At 38.6% G+C, this 12,392-nt stretch overlaps 1 protein-coding gene across 3 annotated transcripts in view; it reads right to left on the reverse strand.

Annotated features, from left to right (window-relative positions):
* zc3h4 (zinc finger CCCH-type containing 4) overlaps positions 1-11,905 on the reverse strand; it is a 17,999-nt gene extending 6,094 nt beyond the window's left edge. Inside the window, exons 1-10 of one of the 3 annotated variants that reach the window (XM_007552456.2) lie at positions 11,562-11,905; positions 6,695-7,007; positions 6,507-6,614; positions 5,511-5,709; positions 4,575-4,720; positions 3,139-3,235; positions 2,922-3,055; positions 2,734-2,841; positions 1,971-2,082; positions 868-977 (exon numbers count right to left, since the gene is read on the reverse strand). In XM_007552456.2, the coding sequence (XP_007552518.1) occupies positions 868-977; positions 1,971-2,082; positions 2,734-2,841; positions 2,922-3,055; positions 3,139-3,235; positions 4,575-4,720; positions 5,511-5,709; positions 6,507-6,614; positions 6,695-7,007; positions 11,562-11,641 (1,407 nt within the window). In that variant the 5' untranslated portion in view covers positions 11,642-11,905. Of the gene's footprint in view, positions 1-867; positions 978-1,970; positions 2,083-2,733; positions 2,842-2,921; positions 3,056-3,138; positions 3,236-4,574; positions 4,721-5,510; positions 5,710-6,506; positions 6,615-6,694; positions 7,008-10,748; positions 11,508-11,561 lie in introns of those variants that run through there. The other 2 variants (XM_007552455.2, XM_016671715.1) reach the window with 2 other exon arrangements.
* Between the last annotated feature and the right edge of the window lie 487 nt (positions 11,906-12,392).

Here is a 12,392-nt window from a genome sequence, read left to right on the forward strand (position 1 = left end):
TTCACATACACGTGCTCACATTCATGTGTTCACATACACGTGCTCACATTCATGTGTTCACATACACGTGCTCACATTCATGTGTTCACATGCATGTGCTCACATACATGTGTTCACATGCATGTGTTCACATACACGTGCTCACATACACGTGCTCACATACATGTGTTCACATTCATGTGTTCACATGCATGTGTTCACATACACGTGTTCACATACATGTGTTCACATTCATGTGTTCACATGCATGTGCTCACATACATGTGTTCACATGCATGTGAACACATGAGTTACGCCGGTCTCTCAGCTGTCGCCTCATCACAAGAGTTCCATAGGAAATGAATGAAGAGGAACGTTTCTAAACGTTTAGACCTTCCTGGAAATAAAAACCTGAAAAACTGAGAATCTTCACACGTTTGGTTTGAGACAAATATTTTATGAACAAGTGCATAGAGCGGTAGTTTTTGAGTGGGGTACCCAAAAACTACAAAATAAAATAAACATCTATAAAATATCTCATGCATCAGCTGGCTCCTGACCACATTTGCTACGACTCGTCTGCCTGTGGAGTAAATTTCCATTAGTTGCTGTTGAGTAGTGGGAGACCATATTACCTGCTTTCTGCTACAAACAACAACAAACAAACAAACATGAAAGACAGATAACTGCTTCAATGTAATTGGTTGGAAGGATGGGCTTGAAGAGTATTTATAAATCAAACTTATAAAGGCAGACATAGTGATTAATCTGATCAGTTTTGTTAATGGATTGACAGCAGTAGTAAAACAAATGGATCCTAAAACATCTCAGCGACCCCTGCAGGTGTGTGGGTGTATTACGGTGTTATGCAGGTGTGGATGTTCCCACCTTGTTGAGCAGCTCCTGGGTGTCGTCGTTGAGGTCTTCATGGGAGAACATGCACTCATCTCCGTTCACACAGTTTCCCGTGGTGTGGAACAGCTTACATGGAAACTCACGTGAAGTTGGAGTCAAGGAGAAACGACTGCATGAAAAAACTGAGCAGCGTAACCACTGCAGGCTTTAAAAGCATGGAGGACGAGAGCTGACGGGATTACAGGTCACATGGTAGATTGGGGTCCTTTTCTACTTTCTTATTAAGCACTTTTGCATCAAATTATTCAGAAACAAAAAGACAATTAACTTTGCACTATATTTATAATTAGAGTTTGACTCTCACACACTCGGTAAATATGCACTCCTCACTGATTGCTGGACACTGACTCTGTGGCTTTGGAAAGCCAAAAGTGCCACAAATTTCCGCTTTTACAACACACTTGGTTATAATATCAGGTAAAAAAGGCGGATTGTGACTTAGGAAACTACTGCAAAAAACCCTTTAAAGTTCCGCTTTTTACATCATTATATGACTACTGTCTGAATAGTGAAAATTATTGCATTTATTCATGTCTTTGAACGCTGCCGTACATCACTATAAGCCGTCATGCGTAATATTCCAGTATTCAATGACTGGAATAGATTTTCACTGTTCTTGACTTACAACGGTGTGAAAAGCAACGTTTTGAAGGGATTTTCAAATCTTCATAAACCGTCGTTTTCCTGACACTGCAGGCACAGATGTGGTAAATGTGGCGATTTGTGTCACTTTTGGCTTTCCATAGAGACAGCATCATTTGGAGGGATCACTGTGAAGCAAGTCAGAGCAAAGTTAGCAAGTGTGTGTGAGATTTAAACGCTCTCCCTACTAATTATTGTCTGTTCACATAGATATATGCGCTGACATCAGACTCACTGCGCTCAGATTGGTGGCAAAAATGTAACGTCTCACAGAACTAAACTGTGGGAAAAGTGGGATGTTTAACAACCCACGGCCCCTCAGGTGCGACGCCCTTAAATAAAACGCCGTGCTGCGAGTCGAGCTGTAGCCAAACAAGCAGACATGATGGGCTGCAGCAGCAGAAAGAGATTCAAACGATCCCAGTGGAGGATATCATGCATGTAGGGACAGTGGTCGGCGCGGGCGCAGAATCCAGTGATGTAGAATTTACACAGCTCCTTCTTCTTCGGCAGCTCAATATCATGGCTGAAGTTGCAGTGGTCCCCCTGGTGGTTGAAAATGGTAAGCATGGTTACGTCACAAAGACTGTTTAAGCTGCAAGGATGTAAGGTTTGTCAAATATATTTTTTTACATATCTGTTGACACTGACAGCATCCTGTGACAGATAACCTGTGAAAAAAATCAAGCTCCTCTCCCTTCACGCAGTGGTAACTAGAAACAACCAATCAGAGCCAGGAGGCGGGACTTAGCGCTGCAAATCATGCCCACTACAGTTTCTTCCCATCAGCAGATCCTGTTGTGAATGCTAACAGTAGTTAGCATGGTCATTGATGACAGCAGATTTTCCTGTAATGGTGAGTTGTTTCTCCACCATTTGCACATTTAGCAGCAGTAAATGAGAATGATTGACAGCGCTAAGACCCACCTCCTGGTTCTGATTGGTTGTTTTAGGTGCTTTTCTTCAGACTGCAATAGTAGCTCAGGGAGGAAATGGAGGAGATCGATCTTTTCACAGATTATCTGCCTCATACTATCATATGGTGACATTGTTAACAAATATGTAAAAACTATATTATTTATTAAACCTACATTCTGCAGATCTAATCTGAAATATTGGAACATTTTTAAACCAGTGATTTAAGAAGGTTTTACCAGAAGTTTTACATGAACAGTTTAAAGCGGCGGACACTCGTACCCAGGTGCATCTGCCCTCGATGTAGTACTTGCAGATGGCTTTTCCTTTCTTGTCCTGGTGCTTTTCGTGGTGATGCCTCCTCCCCGCTCCCGGACCGTCGCCTCCATCCTGAGTCACGGAAGCGGCAGAAACTTGTTAGCGACGTCAGACTTTGAAATGTGGGATCTGATAGCGGTCAGTGAACGTACCCCGTTGTCCATGTCGCCGTTGTCGTCGTCGTTGCCCATGTCGCCTCTTCCTCGCCCTCTGCTTCGGCCCTTCGCTCCTCGGATCATTCCTCTTCCTCCTTTGCCTCTGCCTCGACCGCGGCCTCCTTTCATCCCTGGACAAGAAACTTCAGGTCAAAACTTATTGTTTTGATCCAAGGCAGCAAAGTAATGAGGCGGAACAGAAAACACCGCCGACCTCTGCCTCTGTCTTTAGAGCGTTTGTAGTGGCTGAGTTCTTTGGAGTAGTCGTCATAATCATCGTCCCCCATGTTGTCGTAGTCTTCCTCTCCGTACTGAAGACAAAGAGTTACTTAAAAGTCGGATCTCAACGACAACATTCTTCACAAAAAAAAATTCACACCTTTAAACTTTTGCAAATTACAACACCAAACTCCAGTGTTTCATCCGGTGTGTATGTGATAAATCAGCACAAAGTAGAAGGAAAGTTATGCAAAGGCCTGTCGCAATAACCTGAAGGATTAAAATAAACTGTTTATTTTGGATATTTAACGTCTTCCAGTGTTAAATGTTTATTAGATTTAAAGTTTATTGATCCTGCATCATTATGCCATTTCCATTACATTACATTGAAAATGGCCTCAAATCACAATATTATCATTTATCATAGTAACTTCTGGGACAATTTATCATCCTGAATTTTTCTTTTTACAGTGGCAGGTCTAATTCTGCATTGTAGAAATCTTTTACACAGGCTGCACCGACTGCAGATTTCTGGCCGATAAAATTAGCACATTCTGCAGATTTTTCATTTAACTATTTAAGGTTTTTATTTATACAATATTAGAAATCATGACAAAGGCAAAAATTAATTTAATTCCTTTTTCTAGAAAGAAAATACAAATTTCACTGTCGAAAATGCAAGAACATAATTCCTTTGGTGAACACTTTATCATCTGCAGCAAAGGATGAATCTGCAGCTGAAAAATCCTTCTACATCCAGACAGTGAAGGGACAGTCTGTTTATTTTTACAATTAACTAACTAATAACTGGATGGCAAAACGTGCTAATTGGAAACTAGAATTTAAACCAAGTGAAGCTAAACCTGAAACTTGAGGAGTTCTGGGTAGAAAATATTTTCAGATAAAGATCTTTTTTAATATTTAATGCAAAATTAACTTCATTTTAATGTAATTTGTGCTTAATTATGGCTCCTGGGGGTTTTGTTCTTTCAACAAATGACAAGTTTTAGAGTCCATAGTCTCCAGTTAGCGATTAATTGATTGCTAAATTAGTCAACGGTTATTTCAATAATCGATTAATCATGATTAATCGATTATTGACTAATCAGAGAAGCAGCAAAGAGGCCTACTGGACTGTGCAGAGATCCACAGGTCGGGTGGGAGAGTCAGAACTCGATTTATCAGGCTTTACAGAGCCACACCGCCTGGCGACACCTGGGAAACCTGAAAGGCTTGCAGAATAGTCTCTGTGAAGTTCCAGAGCTGAACTAGACTGATTACAAATGCACGCCACACTTTTCAGATTGACAAATATTTTGAAAACGTTTCTCATTTTCCTTCGACTGCTTTGTGTTTTTCTGTCACATAACTCCTGATAAACAGCAGAGAGAAGCTGGAGTTGTAGGAGAGAGACGCCCAGTGACCCCTGACCTCCATGTCCTCTCCGTATCCGTCCCCGTCGTCGTCTCCGCCCATCCGTCCAACTCGTCCGCCCCGTCCTCGGTTTCCTCCTCTGCCCCGCCTGCCTCCCCTCATCCCCCCTCGTCCTCTCAGGCTCTTCATGCGACCTCTGCCCCCTGCAGGAGACAAATAAAAGCAGTCAGGGTTTAATGTCTTTGGATTTTCTCATATTTATCAATTATGATGATGATTAATGTAGTAATCAGTTTTTTTCCTTTAATTGACACATTCGGCTGATCTTTCATTTAACCACCCCAGCTTATTTTAAACAATATTAAAAATACATGAAACATGCAAATAAACAAATAAGAAAACAAACATTGTATTGCCTAAAATGCGATAACTTAGCATTCTTTTAGTGAAAACTTGATCATTTGTAGCAAGGAAGCAAAAAATAGGAGTATTTTTTGAGCCAAAAACAGCTTAGCTGACATGAAAAGCTCAGGCCTTTCTGCTGGACCTATACAATGCAGGGATGGTCTGATTAAAAACTGATAGCAAAAGATGCTAAATAGGAGGTTGTTTTTTTTTTGTTTGTTTGTTTTTTACAGAATTTGAACCAGGAAAAGTTAAAACTGAAGAATTTCTTGGTTGAACATATTTGAAGACAAAGGTTTTTTTTTGTTTTTGTGTTTTTACCTTAGATGGAAAACATTTAAAAACTATATATATGTTTGTATAGTTTTGCCATAATTAGTGTTCTGAGTGCGTTGTTCTTTTAGAAAATTACCTTTTTTTAAAGTTTGTATACTCCAGCGAATGACTAATCAATTCATAAATGATTTCAATAACTGATTAATCCCTAATCTAATCCAGCCCTAATCTTTAATAATGTAAAAGCATAAATTTCACAGTGTTTTTATCTCATTTTATCCATTAAGTTTGATCAGAAATAAGGAAAAGAACCTCTTCCGCCGCGGCCGCCCTCCTTGGCCTTGCGGTACTGGTTGAGCTCCTTTGCGAAGTCGTCATACTCTTCATCGCCCATGTCTTCATCCTCTTCTCCCTCGTAGATGTCGTCTTCATAGTCATCATAGCCGCCATAGCCCTGTTTGTCCATCTTCATGTAGCCGCCCTTCTTCGACCCACCGTAGCCGCCGTGAGACTGCGGACAGAAAACAACAAAGGATTCACAGATCAGAAACATTTTTCTCCTGTCAGAGAAACTTTAAAGGTGACTGATGAGACAGGTTAAGATATGGTCTATACAAATCATGTTCATTTCATTTTTTCCCACAAAATTATTCTTAGATAGTGAGATTTCAGTCTGCTCAGTTCTAATTATTTTGAGCTGTTTTAGGGCGTCCTGTCACTTTAAATCCAAATCAGCTGCTGCTGACCACGCCCCCAACTGATCAGTTGCAATCGCAAGTTAAAATGGCTGCAAACAGATGCACAATTATACAACCGTACATTCTGGAAAAGCAGAAGGGGAACCTCCTGCACAGCCAACAAAAATGCAGCAAGTGGTTTCTGGATGGAAAGTCAACAACAAAACATTAGTGTTTTCCAGCAGCCATTGTACAGCACATACACTGCAAAAACACATAATAATACCAAGTATTTTTGCCTAGTTTCTAGTTCAAATACATTAGTATACTTGACTTAAGACCATATGTACTGGAGCCTCAGCTTGGGTTGCTAGGTAACGGGCTGCAGCTCTACTGGGGTTGCTAGGTAACAGGCAGTGCTTGCTGATCTGTGATGTTGCATTTCAGATGTTTTTGAAACAGCTCATTGTCCAGACACCAAAAACATGACATTTTTACCAGAAAACTGGCTGGGTGTTTTTTAGGCACCTCAGTTATTTTTATAAGCAGCAGAAACATTAATGGAAGAACAAAATGTGCATAATGAGATGTTTGCATAATATGTCCCCTTTAAAATGACATTAAAACTCACAGAGGAGGTGTACTGTGGACTGTAATCTCTGTACTTCCTCTTTTCGCTTGGACTGTAGTCAGAGTCATCGCTGAAGTCTGAGTGATCGTCGTCAGAAGAAGCGTGCCGCTGTGAGGAGCAGAAAGCGGTTAATAGAGGAACAGAGAGAACAGAAGGTGATTCAGCTCCACGGCTGAATGTCAGCTCACTTTATGCTTGGCTTTGCGTTTCTTCTTGGACCTCCTCTTTTCTTTCTCCCGCTCCCGTTCCTTCTCTTTCTTCCGTTTCCTCTTGTGGCGATGGGAGCGCTCGTCGTCTGAGGCGCTGCTCGGGTGGCGGTCTCGGCTTCGGCGAGGCCTGTCCGCCGCCACGTCTCCTCCTCCTTCGCCGCCGCCGCCAGCGTCCTCGCCCCGGTCTCCGCCCGGTCCCGCCGCTGCAGACAAGCCCTGGCCCGCCTCCTCCTCCTCCATGTCCCCTGCATCGTCTTCCAACTCGCCCTCCTCCAGCTCTCCATCTTCAGGCCTGGGCATGAAAATTAATCACGTTTATTCCTGCTGTTCATTCTGACCTCATTATTCTGCCATCTTCAGTTTAAACAATCAAATCTGGAGCCCAAATATTAGATGGAAAACAAGAACAGAGGCTTGTAGAAAATTATTCATTATTAATAATCGATACCAGATATTTATTAGGTTGAAGGTTTAAACTGTTTTATACAATGAGAAAACAACAAACACTGATAGCTGGACGATAAATCAATTTTTAATCAAATTTTTGTTGTTTATAGATTTAATTTATGGAAAATCTGGATTTTCTTTTACAAATGCACGTCTTTGGTTTCCATAGTAAAGAGCCAAGGGCGGCCATCTTGTTTCACAAGTGGTTTTTTTTTAACAGCTTCTATTTATTTGTTCTTTGAATTCAAGTCTACTCTGATGAGATACAAAGGTCAGGCTAAGATTTTATTTTTTTAAACCAAAATAAAGTCACGATTTTAGTAATAGTTGTGAGAATAGTTATATGAGAATAAAGTCTTAATGTTACCAGAATAAAGTTGTAATATTTGGAGAATGGAGTAGTCATCCTTCAGCCTCATTAAAACAACTTTTCCTCGTAATTTTAAGGCTTTCTTCCAGTAAAATTGCATCTTATGAATTTATTCTCTTAAACATTCTCATGGCCTCCTAATACTTCGTCATACAACTCACAGAAGGGAGGACTGAAATAAAACACTTTTAGAAATTGTTTTGTCATTTGTAATTTATTTTTTTTAGAAAAGCAAAAAGGGAAAAAAAGTATAGGAAATAAACTGGAGATCTTATTTTCAAGCCATAAGCTCTAAAGAGTTTTAATGCAGTGTCTGATTTATTTATGTTTTATGGCAATAATGTGTTTAATGGCTCAAAACTTTTGCACACCTTTCACACAAACATCAGTAACTCTGATCTTGACAATAACAAACCTATTTTTGTCTGTGGTTCTGGTCATTTCACTGTTTTGGTCGTGTCACACTAACCGATTGCCGTTTTCTGGCCGATCACTGATCTTTAAGAAGCCTGACCTGCTGACTGTGATTTTGTTGGACACCAACTTTTTTTGTCTGAAAATTCACTAAATTTAGAGACAAAGTCACAGAGTCGGTTTCTCACGCAAGTATTGACCGATTGCGAAAGATAAAGAAATCAAAAGAAATTTATTGTGCAGCTGATTTATCGATTAATTGATTTACTGACTGTCACAATAAAATCAATTAATCAGATGATGAATTAAAATGAATTTAATAATAACAAATCCTAAACGGCAGTCTTAAATGTTTTTCCGATTGGAGACGAATGATTAAAATTTTTGAGGGGCAATTTTGTTTGCAGACTTTATAATGCATTATATTTTTTATTTAGGTTTTGTTTGGTTTTTATTAAAAATTGTTATTGTTTTTGGTTGTTTTGTTTATTTATTGTGGATATTTAAAATGTCTTCCAGTCCTAGTTTTAAATGTTCTTTAGAAATTAATGTTTATTGACCGTTGAGAATATGTTCTTAAATTATTATTATTCCATTATGATTATATTTCTTCAAAATGATCTCAAAACAATATTACTGTTTATCACATTAACTTCTGGGACAATTTATCGCCCAGCAAAATTTCTTATCATAACAGACCTAAGTTTAATTAAATTATATGAAACATTTTAACTTTATTGCTATCCTTTAACAACAATTTGTGAAAAAAATTCTCATTTATCAAAAGTTATAAACTCTTATGCATTAGGTTTCAGTACACGTAGAAAGGATAAAAATGGAGATGAAATTAGCATCGAAGGGATTTAGTGACCTGGACGAAACGCATCTGCAACTAGATTATAAACATTATCTGCCACAGAAGCCAGAAACACTAAAGACATGTCAGAGGTTTCAAAATGTCACAAACATCAAATGCTGAATTTTAATTTCCTTGTTTCTAATTTAAAGATTGGGGCAAGATTTTCTGTATTAATTCTGTACACTATTAACAAAAAATAAAAATATGGTGCAAGATGGACGCTCTAGAAAAAAAAAACAGCATCTAAGGTGCAGTTGACGTTTGCTGATGCAACGTTAATGTTGACCTTTTAATTCAGTTTAACCTGGAATTCAACCAGCTATTGATCAGACACACAAAGCGCATTAAGACAAAGCTGGAGCTCCGTAACAGAGTATTAATACATTATATTAAACATTTCACACACACATAAACAGACAAAGCAGGGCAGTAAAATTCAGAGATCTGAAACAGCAGGTGGTTCAGATGATCTACTTTGGAACAAAATGTCAACCATCTCTGCAAAACACACCACATCTCTAATATTCAGAGCATATTCTCTCCATCAAAACAAAGAGAAACACTCATCTACCGACACATTACCGCAAATTTATGCCTCTAAATAATTATATTCAAAGTTGTGGTTTAAAAATTACACTGATTAAGTTTTCAGCCTTCTCATCACAGTTCAAAATAAAAAAATGGACATCTAAAACCACAAAACATAAAATATGCAGTGTATTCTGTAAATTTTGAATAAATAATTACAAATCTGAGCCTTTCCTACTTCAGCAATGCCAGCTAACTTTTTCTCCACCAGTAGATCTCGACTGTTTCACTAACGGCACAAAGACAAGACACAAAGTAATGTCTCCTGTCACAGCATCATGTGAGCTGTTTTTTATGAATAGGAAGGGGATGGCTGGGATCAACTACGGACAAACCAGTGGCAGGTTCTGGTTCTATGCACACATCACCTGATGCCAACCAAACTCCCAAAGCTCAGAAACCTAACAAGTTAGACTGCTGCATGTTCTTATAATAAAAACAGCTCACATTAACCAATCAAATCCAGAACTAAAAAGCTGATATTTACACAATGGGTCATTTTTTATACTCTATGCACAAACAGAAAGAGATGCTCAAGTTTCAACAAACACTGCACCAACCTCTAAATTCTCCTTATAAACCTTTTTGCTTTGCTCCACTTTCCTTTTACTTTAAAAGCTCCTGTAATAATCATGTAAGCCTTGATTAAAATGGGGAGATACTTACAGTGATGGGTTTTCTTCACAAAAACAAGAGAAAAGAAAGTTTCCCCTACTTTTCTAAGGACACTAGTCTAGTGGGGGTGGTGGGTAGGGATTGTAAGTGGGCACTTTTGGAAAAGGGAACATTAGTGTTTGACTTCAAACACTCTGGGATGCTTTGCAGACATTCTGGGGGAGACTTATGGGGATGTTTGGGTGAATAAAAGGGACATGTTAGGTTAACACACAATATTGAAGTTCGCTTCTGATTAGAACCTTGATTAAAGGGATAGTTCACTGCTGTTAGGGGGTATAAACAACTTTTAATCAGCTCCAAAGTAAAACCTAAATTACTTAGACAAATCCTATGTGGACTTGTATATTACACATCAATTACAGACACTATTTAGTACGTAGTTTGTTAACAAAAAATGGGGGTTAGAGTGATGCTTTGGTGGTTAGGCCACCTCCAGAAAGTTTTTGACACCAAATAATGTTCTTAATAAAAATATAGAATAGCTCAGAGAAGGCTTAACCAGTTTTAGTATTTAAAATGTTTGATTAGTGTACCAAACCCTAAAGTCAATGAAAAAAGAACTGTTTTCCAAGTGCCAAGTCAGAAGCTAACTTCAGAGTCGTGACAAATGTCTTTAGTGACTAATAATTTTCAATCGATTCTTGTAAAAAATTAAGGAGCTTTAAAAATGAAATTACCTTTAAGGTTTTAGGAGCACGACTGGAAGAATTTAAAAAGGCTTTCGTTCGTCCCAAAACGATGATACCAAAAAGCCCGGATGAAACTGCGTAGTTTTTGTAGCAGCGGTTGCTTTTCAAACCGTCAAAAAGTGTGTAATTTAATTAATTTTTTATAGTACCATTTTAATCAAATAAAAGTGAAAAAGTGTACAAAAAAGGAGTTTTCTATCGATACAACAAATGAATAACGCCGTGAACGCAACGTGAGCAAATTTGCAAATGTCTAACCCGATTAGCCGTTAGCTTAGCAATTAGCACCAGTTGCTAAGCTAATGCCAGGCCGACACCAGGAGAAACTAACGGTCGGTTCTTTAGTTTTTAGATTTTCAATTAATTTTACCTGCGATGGCGAGGTTAACTCCACATACAAATTAAAAGCCGTTGAGAAAGTTTCCAAATAATGGGAGAGCGCTCAATTTCCGAACTTGTAAGGTAATTAAAACTATACCGTGACAGTGAAAAACTATAAATGATCAGCTGTTTCGACCTTGTCTTTTCCTTTTTGACAAGCTCGCTTGAATCGACTGGTCGCTGATTGTAATACTGTAATAAAACAGAGGGAATAACGCTGTTCCAGTTGCTATTAGGCCTCCCAGTAGGCGATGCCGTGTCAACATGGCCGTTCTCTTTACCTCTGTACTCGTTTTCCAGAAAAGGCGAGTTTAATCCCTTTGACAGAAAAAAAACAACAAAAAGAACCCCCGGGCTTTTGTGTAAAAGCACAGGACAAATAAATTAATTCATTTAAATATGACTGTAGAATTACTCGACCTTTCGTCAGTCAGAAGACTGTTGTGTTCGTGGTTGGTAGTTGGGGAGTTTGGATGGACAGTCATGCTTTCCACAGCCATTTCCTCTAAGCTACATTGAGGAGCAAAAAAATTACAACTCGACGCTGGACTCTACTGGCTTATGCGTCACTTCACTAGGATCTACTTGTTTTTGTTTTAGGAAGAGATTCAGTTCATAGTAGGCAATTCTCCACTACAGTTGTAAGAGAAATATGCTGAAATTGAATCCTGACGTTCTCCGTCCTACTGTAGCGGTGTGAAATGACGACTGATACACTTAAAATGGACGACCGTCTTCTCCAAAGAGACAGGGGCGGAGTTTTCCGAGAATGACGTACGTACATTCACGGATGTTACCGAAAGACAAACTTAGCGTGTGAAGTAAACCCTGAGTTTGACTCGCAGGCAGGCATCGTAACTGTTATCAGAACATGAGGTCTTCTTTGTGCAAAATTGAAGTGATTGTTGTTGCCGTTTTCATCTCAAGATACAAAAATGTATATTCTTCACTGAACATAAACATTAAAATACTAGACCACGGATTGTTTTGATCTATTTTCTAGTTGTTTATATTCTTAAACACATTATGTTTTCTTCAAAACAGATCAAAATATCGAAAAAATTATTATTATTAATTATTATATTGTTAAAGTTCTTCTAAAATTTGTATTGCTATTTAAACAAATTTCTTTGTCATGACTGTTCTTCCTTTCTTCATTGACTGATTAACTGGTTGATTGACATAGTCACAAAAAAAATCCAGTTGATGCGTTTATTCAAACCGCTTCCACACTAAAATAAAGCAATTGAT

The sequence above is a fragment of the Poecilia formosa genome, unplaced genomic scaffold (genome assembly GCF_000485575.1).
Source record: "Poecilia formosa unplaced genomic scaffold, Poecilia_formosa-5.1.2 Scaffold48, whole genome shotgun sequence".
Lineage (NCBI taxonomy): Eukaryota > Metazoa > Chordata > Actinopteri > Cyprinodontiformes > Poeciliidae > Poecilia > Poecilia formosa.